This window comes from Tursiops truncatus, chromosome 5 (assembly GCF_011762595.2).
Source record: "Tursiops truncatus isolate mTurTru1 chromosome 5, mTurTru1.mat.Y, whole genome shotgun sequence".
Taxonomy (NCBI): Eukaryota; Metazoa; Chordata; class Mammalia; order Artiodactyla; family Delphinidae; genus Tursiops; species Tursiops truncatus.
In genome coordinates, this window is record NC_047038.1 from 37,702,484 (window position 1) to 37,722,065 (window position 19,582).

At 48.8% G+C, this 19,582-nt stretch overlaps 1 protein-coding gene across 1 annotated transcript in view; it reads right to left on the reverse strand.

The window, feature by feature from the left end:
• The window catches only part of SLC2A9 (solute carrier family 2 member 9), a 135,887-nt gene that overhangs the window by 51,523 nt on the left and 64,782 nt on the right, over window positions 1–19,582 (reverse strand). Inside the window, exon 6 of the mRNA XM_073804698.1 lies at window positions 7,046–7,178. Coding sequence (XP_073660799.1) covers window positions 7,046–7,178 — 133 coding nt within the window. The remainder of the gene's footprint in view (window positions 1–7,045; window positions 7,179–19,582) is intronic.

A 19,582-nucleotide genomic window follows, 5' to 3' on the forward strand; every position in this document is an offset into this window, starting at 1 on the left:
GAAATGAGAACTCCCTGCCTCCATAAGTGGCCTATTCCATTCTTGCACCTCCTGTCTCATGGTGAATCAAGTCCTTCCTCGCTGTGGCTTCTCCCATTTGGTTCTCAATCTATCATCCGAAATAAGGCTGCTCTCTCTTCTGCTTGACAGCTTGTCAATGGTTTGGTCATGCCCCTGGGTCTTTTCTTCCTTAGATGGAACTTGGAGAAGGTGGAGGCAGCTATGATGGCAGCCCTCTTGAGCCATGAGTGGGAAGGAGATTGGGGGGTGGAGGAGACTCACATCACAGTGCGTCCTTTAGGGCAGAGACCTGAGACCTCTAGTTTGTACCTGCTCTTGGTCTGCTACCCCGTGGAGGGTCCATGCAGGTCCAAGGGCCTGGACCTCCAACTTGGCCAGCCTGAGGAATCTCTGTTCTTTTTGAAGACAGGTGTTGCAATGGTTTGGAAAAAGCTTGTATTTTCCATGCACCTCTAGCATGAATCCACTTGAATATACTTTATTCTTGCCTTAATAAAAACCAGACTCCTTGTGACCAAGGTAATGTACTTTAGCCCCTAGCGCAAAAGGGAATGAAGTCAGCTGTCTGTCATAAGGGCCATTGTTGGGGCTCACTTCTGTCCATCCGGCATGGGACCTTGCCTCCTGAATGTTTCTGGCCATCTCTGGACTGCAGAGAAGTCCCTTAATCCAGTTCAGGCCACCGAGGCAGTTGCCCAGAGCATCCATGGACAAGGGGCACGATGGCATACCCTAAGGCGCAAAGGCAGCACTGGAAATGTAATGATACGCAGACCAGAATGGGGCTGACAGTCCTTGTGGGGTGTTCAGGAATGACAAATGAAGGCAGCTCCCACTAAATTCGGGGCTTTGACTTGGCTCACTGGGTGCAGAGCTCACGCGGCCTCATCTCTAAATATGCATCAAACGGCCGTTTAAGCAGCGCCATCTCGAAGGAGTCGTGAGTCAGCCTCTGGAGCGCACGAAACGCCTCCGTCTGGCTGGTCCCAGCCAATGGGTACTTGAGTTGCTTTCTTTCCAGACAGTGGCAGAGCCTGCTGGTGGCCAGAGGCTATTACTCATTCTCCCCTCCTCCTTAGGAGCAGGGCCTGACTTTCTGTGACAACAGTGCACTAAAGGACTACATTTTCCAGCCTCCTTGGCAGTTAAGAGGGGAAACATGATCACATTCTGACCAAAGGGACCTAGCAGACGCGTGTGAGCCTTCAAGGAGACTTATTAAAATAGAAGGGCAAGTAATCCCTCCTTCTCGCCCTGCTCCTCTTGGCTGGAAAGCAGATATGATGGCAGCCACTTTGGACCACGAGGCAACCTGGGAATCTAGAGATGAAGGGCCCGAGGCAGATGGAGAGATGAAAGGAACAAGGTCCCTGACACCATGGAGAATTGTAACAGCCTCAGTCTGCCTACCTTCAACCTTTTCTTATGTGAGAGAGAGAAATAAACTTCTATTTTGTTTAAGACACTATCGTTTGGGTTTTCTATCATAAGGTGGCTGACCTTAATCCTGATATGTACACCTTTCTCTCAAAAAAACCAAACCAAGGGCTTCTCTGGTGGCGCAGTGGTTGGGAGTCCGCCTGCCGATGCAGGGGACGCGGGTTCGTGCCCCGGTCCGGGAGGATCCCACATGCCGCAGAGTGGCTGGGCTCGTGAGCCACGGCCACTGAGCCTGCGCGTCCAGAGCCTGTGCTCCGCAACGGGAGAGGCCACAACAGTGAGAGGCCCATGTACCAAAAAAAAAAAAAACAAACAAAAAAAACAATAGCAGCCAATAACGGACAGTCTTCTTTTTCTATTCAGGTCTAGCCAGTAACTGGCTTCTAAATGCCATAGAAACACACTCCCTCGCATCCACAAAACAACAGCAATAAAAAGCACTGCTTTTTTATTTATCTGGGGATTGAGGTCTGAGCTCTCTGCCAAGTCTATATGCCTGATCAGGGCCTGGTGACAAAAATACAGACCATGGGGGCTGGGATGACAAAGCATTACCGGGAAGGAGCATCCAGAGGTATCGTTCCTTCACGGTGATGAGCATATATTACTTTTTTCTCTTGCCTGTATCTTTCTTGAAGCCATCCTCCTGGACTCTCTATAATTCTACTAGAGATGTCAATCAAACCTTGCAGCCCTCCATCCCCCAATCACCAGACTGGATAGTAACCTAGACTGGTCAATTCTGGGAATTCCCATCAGGGAATTCTAACTCCTGGGGCAGTGATTGGTTCAAGCATAGCCATGTGACCCAGGAAGGGCCAATTAGAATTATTTCCTTCAGGGATTGAGATGTGTGCTATGTGAAAGGGAATCTCTCTCCTTCTAAAACAGTGTTTAAAAGTTGGAACTCCTCAAGACTGTCTTGATGCCAAATGGAGAAAACCCGTCTAAGAATGAAGCCAATGAAATCCTAAGAATGTCTAGGAGTTGCTGAGAGAGGGACAGTACCTTGGTGACTTAGTTTAATCTCCTGGATCCCACCATGCTTAAGGAAATCCAGCCTTCTCTATCCCTATTATAAGGCAGAACACATATGGCTCACTTCTGATATTACTTTCCTCCTGGAGGGGCATTTCCTTAAGGTACCATTCTTTCCGCCCTCTCTGCCCATCCCTCACTCACTGGTCCCCAGGAAACGAGAAGGGACTTAGCTCATTGGTAAGTTGGGGAGAGAAATGGCCCACACAGCTTAGTTCCTCCCTTTAATTTTGAGATCTCTCTGGTTGGAGGAGAACACGGTCTTTTCTTCCGTGTTCTGCATTTTTCAGGGGTGGGCCCTGTTGGGAGCCCATGAGTACCGTCTTATGAGGCTCTCCTGGCCATCAGACCAAAAGCCAATTTGCCAAGTGGCCTTTCTTTATCCAAACTAAAAGTGACATTTTTATTGCATCTCCTCCACTTCTGCATCCATCTCTGTATTGGTGTCAAACTTGAGCCAGAAAGAAGAGTGGTAATTATTGGTGCCCTCAAATCCCATTCCTAGGGACATGTGTTAAAAGTTTCCCTCTTGCTTATGCTGTTTTTTTTAATAGTATTTTTAAAAATCATTTATTTATTTATTTATTTTTGGCTGTGTTGGGTCTTCGTTGCTGCACGAGGGCTTTCTCTAGTTGCGTTCAGCGGGGCCGACTCTTCTTTGCGGTCCACGGGCTTCTCATTGCAGTGGCTTCTCTTGTTGCAGAGCACGGGCTCTAGGCATACGGGCTTCAGTAGCTGTGGCACGTGGGCTCAGCAGTTGTGGCTCAAGGGCTCTAGAGCGCAGGCTCAGTAGTTGCAGCGCACCGGCTTAGTTGCTCCGCGGCATGTGGGATCTTCCTGGACCGGGGCTCAAACCCATGTCCACTGCACTGGCAGGCAGATTCTTAACCACAGCGCCACCAGGGAAGCCTGCTTATGCTGTTTTGAGTTTCTGTCTCCTATAACCCAAAAGGTCCTGATAGATGCAACTTCCCTGACTCCAGTGTCTGAAGCGTTGCCCTATCACATTCCCCATGCTCATATTTCATTTCTATTCAATTAAATAAACACTGTTTCTCACAGTGGAAGTTTGGGCTCTTTCCCCCAGTTTTAGGTGCTGGGGACTTCTCCTCAACTGGCAAGAGGGCACAAAGAAATCAGACTCAGGGCTGGAACTCAACCCCTTGCCACTCTGAACTGGGGGTGGGGAGGATGGAAAAGCCGGAAAGGGGAGTGTGGTATGGACTGTATGCATTGATGGCCTCCATTCATTGCTTCTCTACATGTATGTCCTTTGCGCCGTAACTGTGTAGCCCCTCCCTCTCTGACTCTGGGGCTTGATCATGTGACTTTGTCCAATAGTATTTTAGCTGATTCAAAGCTTGAAAAACTGCTTGTGTTTTTCGCTTCCTCTCTGGGACCTCTGTGCTTGCTGTGAGAATATGCCTGAGCTAAGCCTGCTGGAGGATGAGGTACATGGAACAGAGCTGAGCCATCCTGGATCAGCTGGCTGACCACCAGATATGTGAGAGAGCTTCTGCTGAGACAAGAAGAGTTGCAAGGGCAAGCCCTATCAAGATTAACAGAGTAACTGCCATTGTCTTCAGCCAGTGAGTTCCGAGGTGGTTTGTTATGCAGCATTATTATGGTAATAGCTAACTGCTACAGGGTCCTTTCTACCAAATTACCAACAGACTGGGCAAGGTGTATCTCCCATGGTGCCAAACAAGGTGGTAGGTAATAGAGTGTGTTTTATTTATGCTCATAGGTTCCAGAGCAAGACTTTCAGAGTTCAAATCCCAGCACTGCCATTTGCTAGCTTTGTGTCTTTGGTTAAGTTATCTTGTCCTCAGTTTTGTTTCGTTTTTGTCTTAAAATGGAACTAATAATGCGATCTACTTTCCATGGTTGTTGTGAACAACCAACAGTCTTGAGGAGTTCTAACAAATGTGAAGTGCTTAGAATGAAATGTTCTCAATGCAGATGAGCATTGAGGAGTGTGTCTGCCTCCCGTAACTAGATGCCCCCTTCACCTCCTGGAAGGCTGGAAGACCACCTTATACTCTCCTCTCCCCACCACCTGGCAGAGCACCCAGCACAGTAAATATCCATTGTTTGCTGAATGCCTGGAGTGAACTTAGCACTTTTATTAGTATAGATGCAGGTTTCAATGTTCTATTTCAACCTAAGGCCAACATCTTTGTTCTTTTTATAAAGCGTACATGTAATATTTATCATTTTTTACAACTGGCCTTCTCTCTCACTCCCTGTTGTGCTATGAAATAAATCTTTTAAACCTTCTGTGCTGTCTGGCATTTGGATGCACTGCCCATTCTGACTGTACTTAATTGGAGCGTTTCCCAGGATTTCCTCCCCAGTGGAGCCAGATGGGCATCCTCACATGCCAGGAGATCAAGCTGGAGGAATTGCTGTCTTCTAACAACCTATAACCTAGTTGCTTTTGGAAATCAGATCCCATTGGCTCCTTCTCAGCTGCCTTCATTTTACTCCAGAGCCTCCAACAATCTGACCATCAGCCTTCTTCCCTGAAGCCTGACTTTTGGATAGGTTGCCTCCCCAAGGGCCCCATGGGAAGCCCCGTAGACCACTACCCACTTGTGTCCCTCTGTGCGTGAGGGTGGTGGGAGGGAAATCACCACTGGGTTCCAGTCCTTCTTTTGTCACTTACTGGCTGTGAGATGGGGGAGGAGCTATTAACCAGGGTCCCCTGTGGCTTCTGGGGGAGGGGGCTCAAGTCCCATCCCCACCACCATGCTCCACAAATTTTGTGTATTTGGGCGTCCACCGAAGAAAGATCTGTCCTTTCCATCAATTTTTAAAGGCCTCTAGAAACCAGAAACGATATAACCACAGCCCTGGACAAGTCATTTCACCCCAGTAAGCCTCTGTTTCTTCATCCAAAAAATGAAAGTAATGATAATGTTCTCTGATTTCATGTTATAGAAATGTCGTAAATGAGGAAATAAATCTGAACTACAAACTGCTGGACAGACGTAGGCAATTATTAATATTTCATTATGACACGTCAATTCAGAAAATACTTAGGTTGTTTGGATTTTAAAAGATGTGGCACAAATTATAGTGAGCTAAGGACTACATATAATTCTCAGTTTTTTCTTGGATGTGGACATTTGGGAAATTTAGATTAGAGGACAGGATATGGATAATAAGAAACTGGACAGAGTCCTCAGTAATAATGACAGCAGGTAATATTGTGGACCATATAGATATAGATATCATCTAATTTAATCCTTACAACAAGCCCATGGGGGAGGCTTATATCATTTCCTTTTTACAGATGAGGATTCTGAGAATCAGAACGGTGAAAAGAATTGGTCAAGGTCAGACTGCAGAGCTGGGATGTGAAGGCAGCACTAGTTATTCCCAGCCCTCATGCTGAACCTCGGTGCTGCCGACCAAGTCTTGTTTTATAAAACTAAAAGAATGGGTATGCTATTGTTCATTCTACATTGTCTGTCTCCAGGCAAAATGATTTTGCCTTTTCTGGGCTGTAGAAATGTCTCTGATTCTGAAAGCTCTACTTTGAATCTGGCCCAGAAAGCTACACAAGATGACTGCCAAGCCCCACGTGGGCCTCAAGCTTCCCTCCTGTAAAATGGGTGTATTTCTGTTCCCTTGCAGGGCTAATGGGAATGGTCCAGTGGGTCTTGTTGCAGAGGCCCCATGCTGGTGTGATGTGAGGGCTCATTCTGTGCTTGTATGTTCCCTTTCCTTGCATGTGAATGTTAAGATGGGAAATCTGATCAGTGAGGACGAGAGGAGCAGAGGGAGGGCCGGGATAGACTTAAACCACTAAGAAATATGCAGCATCTCTGGGGTTGGGACAACCTGAGAGGTGACCACGGAGAGACACTGAGCAGAGGTGAGCAGACCTGGGCCTTATCCTACTCTGTCCTGGCTTTTCCAGGCTCCCTGTTGCTAACGGTAAAATTGTCACTTGCTATCTGGTTCTACAAGGATTAAGTCACTAGCCACTGCAGTCGCTGACCTTCAACAGCCCCTGAAAGGACTTCCGGGCAAGGATCAGGAATGAGGCGCTCTGTGCTCTGGGAAAAACTGGTAGAACAGGGCTTCAGAGAGATATTTTCAGGAGAAGATTTTATGAGCTGAAATTTCTTGCATATCCTCATATCTAGAAAAGCACTAAAATCATTAACGGTGACATCTGCTCGTGACCAGCAGCAGCCTTCTGCCAAAATGTGTGCTTGACTGTACGTACCCCTTTCACTGAAATCATATATACTGACACTCCCACACCTCTTCGGGCGGTCTCTCAGAGCTATCTGAGATGCTGTCTCCCAGGCTATAGTCCTCACTTTGCCCCAAATAAAACTTAACTCACAACTCTCATGCTGTGCATTTTTTTCAGTTGACACTTTGATCTGTGTCCCCACTCTGGGCCACCCATAGCAGGCTGTTGGGAAGATGAAACGGGATAGGGTGTCCTAGGGCACCCAGCATGCCCTGCAGCGCTGACCCCTGTGAAGAGGCCAGAGCCACATGGACCAGACAAAGCGGCTCCTACCTTTCTCAGCTCCAGCCTGGTCGTGCTTCTCAAAGATCAGGTAGCGTGGGCTCTCAGGGAGAAAGGGCAGGCTCACCAGCTGGACCAAGACGGGGACAGCAATCACCCCAAACAGGTACGGCCAGGTGCTCTCCTGAAGGGAGAAGAGGGGGCTGGTGAATGATGAGGACTTCAGTCATTATTTGGGGGCTAGGCCCCTGGGCCAGGCAGCTTCTGCTGTCTGCACAGGGTCCCTCTGCACAGTGTGAGCCCCAGGAACAAAGGCTGGGGAGCGATTGGACACTGGTTTTGTTAGGGAACCATTGACTGAAACCGCCCGCCTTGGCCAAGCATGATAATGACCGCTTGCATGAGTTGTCTCACACAGGAGGTCCTAAAACTAAATGGGCGAATTCGGGAGGGGCCAAAAGGAGGGAGGAGATGCCAGCCCATAATAAGTCCTGTCAACCTTCCAGAAACCCTCACGCTGTAATCCATCTTGGCTGAGAGATGCACACTCCGCCAGGAAGGACCCTGAGTCAGACCAAGTATGGGCACAAGCAAGATGGTGATTGGCCAGAGACAACCCGGAAACCAACCCCATTGCCCTAAACCCTGAGACTGCAACACAGGTGGCAGAGCAGTTCTCCTGGGCTCCCTTACCCTGCTGCTCTCTGCCCGGGCGCCCCTTCCCAATAAAGTCTTTTGCTTTGTCAGCACGTGTGTCTCCTTGGACAATTCATTTCCGAGTATCAGACAAGAGTCCACTTTCGGGCCCTGGAAAGGGTCCCCCTTCTGGGAACAGTTTAGCACCAGGCCCACGTGTTTGGTATCTCCATGCAGGGGGTTGGTGAATCCTCAGAGCCACCTGACGGGCGGTTACCTGAAGGGTGACTCCGAGAAGGTGCAGTTTGGGGAAGCCAAGAGCTGGCCAACTCAGAGGCCCTGGGGCATCAAGTCTGGCCTGAAGCGGCTCAGCTGTTTCCTGGCTGTGTGGCCTTGGAAACATCCTCACGGCCCCTTGGAATCCCCTTCTCCTCACCTGGGGAATGGGGACAGCCACAGGCACCCCTCAGGCAGGCGTGAGAGTGGGATCAGATGATGCCTTCACTGTGAGGCCTGGCACCCAGTAGGAACACAGAGGAAACTACTACCATGCGGGTGGTACCACCCAGACGCCTCCGAGGCCCAGGATATCCGACCCATCTTGCTCCTGTCAGTGAAGGGCGGCTGGAGCTTTTCCACGTCCCCAGGGAAGTGAGGGTGGGCCTTTGGGCACAGCTCGCCCCTGAGGTGGGGGAACTTGTCACTTCCCACCGGCTGTGAAAGGCAAGCAGGCAACACCCACCATTCAAGAGGCATTTTGAGTCCCTTCAAGCAGCGCCATTCGCCTATTAGGTAGCTTAAATGCTGCACGGGGGGGGGGGGGGGGGGGGGGGGGGGGGCATATTTTTATGCTGATTAAGGCAGCATTCTTCCTGATTTTTTTTTAAAACCCAGGTTTACAAATAAACTCTCATCGTGTCTCTGAAAGGAGAGAACATCAATAGACAGCAGTTCTGATGCGGAGAAAGAGGAAAAAATGTCTCACTGTGGAATTCTTGAATGTTTCATTTCCTAAGAAAGTACAAGGAGAAAAGAAGACACATCCAGACCTAGAAAGGCTTCGCAAAGGGAGAAGGTTCAGATGCCCTTGTTCCCGGTGAATTTAAGGTTCTTGTCTCGTTGCAGAAGAAGTCGGAGACAAGGCAGGGAGGTTAAGAAAGTAACGTGAGAATTTATTTAAGCAACAATACGCTCTCAGAGAGGGGCAGACAGGTGAGCTGCTGTCCTGGGCTTCTTTGGCAAGCCAGGGTATACAAATGAAGGCGTAGAATATTCCCTGGGGAAGGAAGAGTTTGGGGGTTGTATTCCTTGATTTTCATCCCAGCTCCATCTTCCCAAGGGGAGGAGGGATGTTTGTCCTTATTTAGCTTAGATCAGAAGTGTCACGGTGTCGGTGCATGATGGGTACTTATCTGCAAGGCTAATTTTATTGTAATGAGAGCATAATGAACAACAGGTTACATTTGGACACAAGAGATTCCCGAATTGCCTCATCTTTCTTTGTCTGCTTCCAGGACACTTATCACCCCAAAGGTGTGGTTTCCTGTCAGTCTGGAGCTTCCTGCTTTTCTTTGTCTGCCCATGGACCCCCCACTGTTTACAAGATGCGTGGTTTCCTGCCACCATAGGATATGACAAAAACTGGTTAGAACCAACTAGGTCCAAGATGGCGGAAGATTCAACTTCCGGTGTACCTTAAGCCTCATTATACACTCACTGTAATACATTAGCTTGCTAAATGACACACCCATGACGCCATGACAGTTCTGAGGCCAACCATAAAAGGCCAAAAAGTGGGTGGTGGCCCAGTTCCTGGAAAGCCCCGCCCCTTCCCCTAAAATAGTTGGAATAATCCTCCCACTCATTAGCCTATGAAATTACCGAGTCCATAAAAACTAACCAAGCCATATTTTGAGGCTTCTCGCCTTCTGAGATGGTCCACATTCTGTCTGTGGAGTGTGCTTCTCTCTAAACAAATCCACTTCTTACAGATCACTTTGTCTCTCACTGAATTCTGTCTGCAATGAAACATCAAGAACCTGAGCTTCATTAAGTTCTGAGACCAGGTGCGTGATCTCAATTAAAAGACCGTGGGTTCAAGTCCCAATCTGAGGTACACGGTTTCACCACTAGATGGAAACTGCTGACCATCAGCAGGCAGACCCCAGAGTGACCATCAACTTATAGACCCCCAGGCTGGTTGGAGCCAGAAGACCGACATCTAGATTCCTGAACCATCATCCTGTTGCCTCACCATCAGCCAATCAGAGAATTGCATACAAGCTGATCGGGCACCCTGCGACCCCCTCCCTCACAATGTCCTTAAAAACCCTTCCCTGAAAGCCATCTGGGAGTTCGGGTCTTTTGAGCAGGAAGTGCCTGTTGTCCTTGCTTGGTGCCCTGCAATAAATGCTGTACTTTCCTTCACCACAACCCGGTGCAGTACACTGGCTTTGCTGCATATCAGGCAAGTGGCCCTGAGGGGCTGGGAGCGGAGAGGGAATGCTGACGGGTGTGGGGTTACCTTTTGGGGTGTGAAATAAAATTCATATTTTATGGCAAGACAAGAAAAATTTTCAATAAAAAATTGTCCCTGCCCTCTGGCTCCTCTGCCCTCTACTGTGCACTGTGTATCTGCATTATGCATCCACCAAACCTCCCCCATCAGCAGCAATACCTGCTCAGCCATAAAGAGGAACAGTCTCCTTGCATCAACAAGACAGCTCCTTAAAGATAACATTCCTTCCTGACCTTGGAAGGGGCCACGATCACACTTGGATCTGGATTGTGTAAATGGTCAATAATACGTCATTTAATGTACACCCCTCTGTCTCAAAAAACTTATATAACTCTGCCTTCATTTCTAACAGGTGCAACAGTTCTTGGAGCTTTCTGAGGTGCTCTTCCTGGGTTATAATCCTCAAATTTGGCTCAAATAAAATTTTCCATTTCTTTCTTAGATCGACTGATTAATTTTTCATCAACAGGGGTAATGAAAATATTCTAGAATTAGAAAGAAGTGATGGTTGCACAACTTTGCAAATATACTAAAAACCACTTTTAAATGATGAATTTTATGGTATGTGAGTTGTATCTTAATTTTTAAAAAGAATCATGGAATAAAAAATGACATACATATAAGTAGAATTTTCACTACACCTTTTTTGTGTGTGTGTGTGTTTATTTTGTTTTCTCTTAGAGTTTGGCTACTGTCTCAGTAAGAGCAAAACCAGAAAGCTGGGGGAAAAAGACAAGGGGACCAACCCAATTAAGCTCCTACTATGTGCCAGGCATGGTGTGAGCTCATCACATGATTGTGTCTTTTGACCTTCCAGCAGCTGGTGCTATTTGCATGGGAGAGATGTGGAGACAATGTAATATCTGTGCCGAGGCCTCCAGCCAGCAACTGCACAGGTGGGAATCAAGCCCAAGCTTTTCCCACAGCATCAAATTAGAGAGGCCCCTCCCAGAGGTGGCAGCCTTGGAGCTGCCACGGGGTGGAAGGAGGAGGGGAGCTGGAAGGGTACTCTTGGAATAGGAACAGCAAGTACGGATGTGCCGAGGCACCCAGGATCATTGGAAACAACAACTGTAGAGGAAATGTAGGACCAGGGGATGCTGGAGACGTGGGAGCTTGGGTGGAGGCTGGGTCATGGGTGGCTTTGCTGCTATTCCATGGCACTTGGACCTGGCTCTGAGAACAACCAGGAGCCTTTGAACTGAGATGGACACCCCCTATTTCCCCGAATCTACAATTCAGTATTTCTGGAATCATGCAGTCTGTGAGTACATTGAATGGATTCCCAGTATTACTGAGAAGCCCAGTACAGCCTGTGATCCACAGCGTCTTAAATGCAATCTTTCCTAACGGTGATCACTTTGGTAGCTGTGATCTGGGCTCCATCTCTGGAGAAAAACTGATGCTACTGACCCCAGGGTGGGTGAGCCCCAGCTTGCGGTGCTGATGGTGTCTGGACCGGGGAGGAAGAACAGCGGGAATGTTTAGAGTGGAGCTCGGGCAACAGTCTACTCCCGAGGCCCTGAGCTTAGCCAACAGCGGAGTACGTGAACTTGGCTCTTTCCAGTGAGTGTTTAGAGGTTTCCCAGAAATGTTAGGCAGTCATAGGGAGAGATGTTGTATTTAGGAGTAATAATTGCCCATCTTCTACCAAGAAAAGTACGAGTGGGTATGTGGGTCGTTGATCATTTTAAGTAGACTGTTTCAGCCATATTATGCCATGTGACCCACCCAAATAATAATACAAATAGCCACAATGCCTTGCTTCTAGGGATGGCTGCACCAAGTGCTTTATCTAAGCATTTATAACAATGAATGAATACGTCTGATCTGCCAACGACGTAATAACTATCGTGAACACTTATGAGCAGTGACCTGCAGCCTGGGCACAGATCCTGAGCAGGCTGTCTGGATTTGAATGCTGCCTCTCTCCCACTCTCTGTGGCCTTGGGAAAGTGACCTAACTGCGCATGCCTCAGTTTTCTCATCTGTAAAATGAGGATAATGCTTATGTCTATACATTGGTCATTGGGGGGGGGGTTTAATGATTTAATAGATGTATAAAGTGTTCGGCCTAGGAATCCACACACTAGCATTCCACAGGAAAGAGCAGTTTTTACTACCAAACACCGTGAAAATTTCATCACATAGACTATCTCTTTGCATCTTCACAGCTGTCCACCGAGATGGAGCCCATGAGGATGCCCAGTTTACAGAAATAGTCACCACAGCATAGAGAGGTTAAATGACTCATCAGGGCCCCAATTTGGTCACAGAGCCCCGACTGAACGCCAGGTCTCAGACCCCAGAACCTGAGTTCTGATCCATGAAGCCTGGTCACAGGTGCCTCAGTGACCAAGGAGGGACCATGAAGCCACCAGACCCAGCGGATCTGACCTCTTCCATCAGCCTCCAGTGGTCCTCAAAGATGCTCCTGGGTACCTGGTCCTAGCACCGAGACGAGGTCTCAGCATTTCCCATTACAGTTTAGACTTCTTGCTGCCTGAGGGCAGAGAGCATGCCTGGCACATAGTAGTTGTTCAATAAATACCTACTGGAGAAACACAGGAGCGTGGGAAGGGGCTTCTTACATACCATCGCTGTTGCAAAGAGCCCTGCCATTTGCATTTCTTTCTTTTTTTTTTTTCTTTTTTTTTGAGGTACGCGGGCCTCTCACTGTTGTGGCCTCTCCCATTGCAGAGCACAGGCTCTGGACGTGCAGGCTCAGCGGCCATGGCTCACAGGCCCAGCCGCTCCGCGGCATGTGGGATCTTCCCGGACCGGGGCACGAACCCGTGTCCCCTGCATCGGCAGGTGGACTCCCAACCACTGCGCCACCAGGAAAGCCCTGCATTTCTTTCTCAGGAGCTATTCAAACAAAAAGCATGTTTTTAAAAATCATGTATTGAAATGGAGAAGGACCCTATGGTCCTTGACCCAGCACTATGTTCTCCACCTGTCTTTTGTCTGTGGAAAAACTTTAGCCAAAGAATAAGTTTAATCAGAGAAGTGAGAAAATGCAGAAACAAAGGAAAACTGTCCAACAGGACTAAATAATAATAGTTTAGTCATTAAGCATAGTCAGGGCCCTTTAGTTTCTATTCAAGGGCTATAAATAATACTCTGAGCCATATCCTGTGAGCTGTCTTATAGATACTAAAACCCTCACCAGGTGGAAGAAGTTAACTACATGATGACCAGACGGTAGCCATGACATAAATTGCCACAATTCCAAGAACTGGACTCAAAGAAATGGGAACAAACCAGCCTTGGAACTGAAGATTAACTGTAGTAAAACAGTCAAGATGACGCCGATCAGACCACCATGTGACCAATTTCAAGATGACTGTCGGAGCTGACTGTGCTGCTTCTGCATGTAGCCCCCTTCCTCCACCTATAAGAGCTCTTGCCCCCTGATTGTGGAGGGGGGCGGTGAGTCAGCTTTTGGACAGGAGTCCGCCCTCCCCCCGCCAACCCCCGGTTGCCGTCAGCTGAAATAAAGCAAACTTTCCTTTCCACCAACTTGCCTCTTTACTGGCTTTTGAGGGGCGAGCAGCCAGACCCCACTTTTGGTAACAGTATGACCCACCTAACATGGGACCGCTAAGTGCTACGGAGAGTGACTCTCAGATGAGTCCCTGTGGCGCCAGTTAGAGCCTGTTGTGTTCAGTAAAGCATGAGGTCAGAGCCCTCACACTTGCTTATTTTATTTACGAGGGAAGAAAAATGGAGTCTTGTCTGCCGAGATGATTTTCACTCTCTCTCAGGTAAGGTGAGTGGGTCTTGCGGTAACTCAGTTATCTTCCTCTTTCATCTGCAAGGCTCCCTTTTTTAAAATAGACTTCTAGGTCCTATTTCCCCCAAGCTATAGATGACCTCAGGCCTTTCCATTCATAAAACCCTCCTGGACCATGATGAGATAGCAAAAACTTTTAAGTAGAGTTGGAATCATTGATCTTATCCCAAGTCAGGTTCTAATTTAAGGACATCACATCGTGCCATCGCCCCCCGGTCAAGTGGAGCCGGGAAGGTGATGCTGGTGGCCACTCCTGCCACTGCCAGGACAGGCTCCCAAGGCCGCCGAGCTCCATGCTACTGGAGGTGAGACGGGGAGGAAGGAGATCTCCCTCACAGGACTATTTGGGGGATGAAATGGGCTATTTTTCTTTATATGTCTTCATATTTAAGATCTCATTCATTAGACTCAAGGCTAACATTCATCCAGCTCTCCAAGTGTCAAGCTCCATGCTGGATACTTTACAAATGTAACTGCAACAAAGTTTAAAAACATAGAGTTCATGGTGTCTTCGAATCACAACCTTGGTTTTTCTCTCCTACATTCATTCAAAATGTAATCACTGAGGGTGCCCTTCCCCACCCCATCTCAGGGATCTTAGATGGCCCCAGAGTCACAGTTTCAAAATCAACCTGATGATTTTGAAACTGTGACGAATTTTCCACCCCCCTCCCCCTGCCAGTCCAAGCTTGCATCGAGCTGGAGTCTGCAGTGGAAAGAGGTGGGGGTGGGAGGTAGATGTTTGAGGTTCATTTTTCTTCCTCCCCCTTCCCTCCCCCAGCTTCTACCCAGCATCTGACCCCCCCCCCTCCCCACAACGATGGAAGAGGTAAAGAAATAGGTCAGCTCCCTGGGGCTGGCAGGACGTTTATAGCTGATATTCCTTCCTTGTGAGCATTTTCACAGGAATTCTGGAGAGTTCCATCCCTGGGATCAAGCCCCCTCCCACCGCAGTTTCCCTGACCTGGGAGTTTGCATCTTGTTTTCTCTCTCTTCTGAAGAGTCATCTCCTCTGCAGCCCCAAGGAATCCAAGGTCAAGGCTACTGTGTACTGTGAAAGTTGTGCCCAGTGCCCCCAGGGGGTGAGTTGAGGCTGAAATCCAGCCCACTCTGACCTCCAAACTGAGGGCCCTCGGGGCTGGTTATTAACCTTGCTTTTTACTTCCTGTGTTTTATGATGAGTTGATATCTTGGAGAGACTCCCCCTCCCAGGCTAGCTAATTCCTAGCAAACAACTTGCCTGGGAGCATGCCTTTAACACACAAACCAACCAATCCAGAGCCCACACCAACCACTTCCTCTATTTAACTCTGACACACCAAGTCAATATGCCCCCTGCCCTAAATCGCCCCAGGGCCAGGTACCAGACAAGTAGAGACAGCCTCTGTAGCCCTGGGACCACGTGAAATTATTCAAACTATGTCATCCTGAGCTTTCCCAAGCTTGCCTCCCCCATTCCTTCCCACAGAAGCCACAATAAAGGCTCTGGGCCGCGCCCTGTCCTCTCTCCTTCTGCCTCCTGACACACCCTGGTGCTTCCTCGTGTGGCCCTGCATGGGGTGGTGCGCACCTTCACAAGGGGACTGTGAATAATCAACTCTTCTTTCAAAGGCAGTGCCTCTGTGTCTGCCACCTTACAATGCCCAATGAAAGCCAAATCCCAGGTGTATTTTAGAGCAGCTGGGTCACCCTCTCCCTCAGGCATGGTGCCACATGGGTTCCTGCTGCAGGGGAGCACTTCTTTCTGGAATCCACTGCCTGTTACCTTCCAGGACACCTCTCGCCTGGTTCTTCTCCCGTTTCTTTGAGCACCTTCCCAGGGGTCTGAGCCCAGCCCTCTTTTCTGTTCGTCTCCATCACTTCCCCCAGGGCAGTGGTTCTTAGACGTGGCTGCACGTTCGAATCACCTGGGGGATTTTGAAAACTACTGATGCCCATGGTCTCCCACACTTGGAGATCTGGGGTTAATGGGCCTGGGGGCGTGGCCTGGGCGCTGGGTTGTTCAAGCTGTCCAGGTGGCTCCGGTGGCAACCAGTTGAGAACCTAGGGCCTCACCTCCACCTGCGGCAGACAGTGGCGTGTGGCGCAGAACTGAGGGGCTCATCCCCCAGCTGCCAGGAGTGTTGTTGGCTGTGCGAGAGCAGGTGGGTCCCCGCCCTCCCTCACACGCATGCCCTTGAAGGATGCTTCCTCCACAAGGCAACTCACGCCTCCTTAGCAGCAAGGTTCACCCAGCGGCTGGCTGACGTGGAGGCACAAAGGCCTCTCCTCCCCCGCCTGAAAGTGGTGCGTCTCTGACGGGTCCTCCCAGGTCCAAAGCTCCCTGCGGGCTGAGACCTCTGTGGCGACTGAGGGCAGCTCGTCCTCTCCCTCTGCTGAGTCCTGCTTCCTTTACTGCCTGACAGGTGTTGATCTGAGAACACTCCCCAATCAACTTCCTGCTCACAGATCTCCATCTCAGTGTCTCTTCCCTGGGGAACCCAACCTCAGACACATGTATGGGGCCATGACTCCCAACCTCTACATCCGGGCCACACCTCTCACTGGGGCCCCTAACTCACATTTCCAGTTGCCTAGGGGACAGCGCCACTGATAACCCTTGGGTTCCATAATCTCTGCATGGTGTCCCCCACCTCCCAGCCCACGCATGCCTGTCCCTGGACCACAGTTGGGGCTATCACCACCTGTCCAGAAATTCAATTAAGAAACCCGACATCGCCTCCATTCCCGCCTTTAACTCACAGGCCTCCCACCGCCATCCAATCTGCTGCCTATCCGCATATAATCCTATCGGCTCTGTTTCTGAAATCTCTGTCTTGTGCACCCTCTCCTTTTCTACCTTGCTAGCATTTGCCTTAGGGGAGTTTCTTACAACGTTTTGCCTGGATTCTGACAGCAGCATCTTAACTGTCCCGAAATCCTACTGCATTCTTTGCTTTCCCCTCACAGCCTCAGAGTGATCCTTCTAAAATGTGAATCTGACGTTCTAAGCTACTTCTCTGTCTAAAACGTTCAGCAGTTCCCTACTGCCCTCACGATCACGTTCAAATCTCTTCGCCTGGAATACAAAGCCCTGTTTTATGACCACCCTTCCAGGATTCCAGCCTTGCCACTGGCTAGACAGAGGAGCCCTCTGCTCTGGTCCTGCCAACCCGAGGGCGCCCCTGAGCCTAACAAGCTGACTTCATGATGCTGTGCCTTTGCACCTGCTGCTTCCTCTCCCAGGAACGCCTGCCCTTATCCACAGAACATCTACGTATCCTCACAGTTTCGGCATTTCCTCCTCTGGATGACATCTCTTGCTGGTACAGAATCCCGTGAAAGCACTTGTTACCTGTACAGCACGTATTTCTTTATGGGTATGTCTCTCCGACTAGACTGAGCTTCTCAGGGCCGCCCCCTGCCATGTTCTTTTATGTTTCTTCCCAATGCCTGGCACTTGGCAGGTGTTCAGTAAATGCTTCTTGACTGAATACGTGTTGAGTAAGATGAATGGCATAGGTAAGCGATGCTGCAGGTAAGATAGAGACCCCTGAAATAACACACACCCCTGCTTTTAAAGTACTAAATACACACACACACACACACACACGCACACGCACACCACACATAAAACTTCCCTACATGGTATCCTATTAAAGGGCTAAAGTAGCATCAATAATAGTCCCCTATGAGCTATGATTATAATTTGCAGTCTGTAGAAGAGAAAAATGAGACCCACAAAGGTTAAGTAGCTGAGGCAAGCTCACATGAGAAATTGGGGGACAGAGTTGAATAAGAGCGTGGCCCTTCTGAACTGTGCACGGGGCTCTTTTTGTGACATTATTCCTGATACCACATGGTTCTCAGTGCGAGGCAATACCCATCGCCTTCCCTCTCGGCAGCTGCTAGCTAAATAGTGAATTTATATGCAGATGATATTAGGCTGAACCAATCCTGCTCCTCTGTAGAAAGTTCTGTACAGAACTCATCAGAGATCACTCGAGCTCAGCTCCAGTGGCTCACGCGGTTACCAAAACGGATTCCACCAGGGTGAGGGGCAGGTCCATGCATCAGCCATTCAGCGAGGGAGAAACAGTCACCTTCCGAAGGGATGCTCTGTAAAAGGGTTGAATGCACCTTGCTTGTTACTTGTCACAAGCTGGGTCTCACAGCACCGGTCAATGAAAGTCCATGGAACCCATGACCTCGATGTCCCCACAACCATCTTCCAGAGGGGGGACGCTGCTGGCTGCAGCTAACAGAGCCCTGGGGTGGGGACCATGTCCCCAGCTGTGTCTGCACCACACTACACCACCTTATGATGGGTCAATCTCTCACCATCTCCACTCCAGATCTTGCAGAAGTCAACACAACCTGACCCCACAGGGTACAATCCAGACGCTAAGATGCTCAGGTCATTGCAGCAAACGTGTTGTTCTAGAATTGCTGATTCAGGTACAGTAAGTCCCCTACATACGAACCTTCAAGTTGCGAACTTCCAAAGATGCGAACATGTGTTTGCATGTCCTATCACGCAAGTTAGTTCACGTGTCTGGTGTACATTGTCACCTGTGTGCGTCCTCTACAAGTGGTTGTGCTTCTGTGTACTTTACTGTACAGTACTGTATAGAGTACAGTAGTACAGTATCTTTATTTCAAGCCCAGGATGTCTGGAAGCAAGCATAAAATCAGCGGTGATATAGCTGGTACAGTGTAGCCAACTGTGTTAGTTGGGTCCCTAGGCTAACTTTGTTGGACTTATGAACGAATTGGACTTATGAACACGCTCTCGGAATGGAACTCGTTCGTATGTAGGGGACTTACTGTACGTATTCATGGTCTGACTCTGACTTCAACAACAAAAGACACCTCAAGAACATCGCTGTATGATTACCCTCGCATTTTCCTGTCTTAGAAATAATACTGAAATTACCCTCCCAGGGCGTAACACTCACCTCTCAGAAAGTTGTCCCAAGTGCCACACGTGAGTGAAGTGACCTGCGCAGGGTCACCTTTCAAGAAACGCCAGCTCCCTACCCGCTTCCTACAACATGTTTCTACTTTTCGAAGGGTTTGAGTGCCTTCTGCTTCGCTTGGTTCTAGAGCAATCTTATGGGAAAGTAAGGTCAGTAGCTATTATTCCCATTTTACAGATAAGGAAACCGAGGCTGGAGAGGTGGAGAGAGGGGTTAAAAGTCCTGCAGCAAAATTTTCCATGAAATCAACTTTGTCCCTTCCTCATTTTAGAGAGAGAAATCCATGCAATGTTTAAAGGTTGTTGACCTGCAGAGTGCCTCCCCAGGCCAACCTACAGTGACAGGTTGACACTGAGCACGTGTGAATTTGCTGAGTGCTTCATACAGAGTAACTCGATTTCACCCTCACAACACCCCTGCCTCCATTCCCAGTTGACAGATGAGAAAACAAAGGCACCAAGAAGTTAAGTGATGAATGCATTCATAGTCATGCGTCTTATAAATGGCAGAGTGGTCCACCCACCCCAGGCAGTGTGGTACCCAGCTCTGTGCTCTTAACCTGAGCAGTCCAATTTCTCTGACAATACGTTTATAGAGATCACTGTTCTCTTTCCCGAGGGAATTAGGTAACCAGCATTCTTTTCTAAATAATGCTGCCTGAACTTGAAGCTCATTATGAA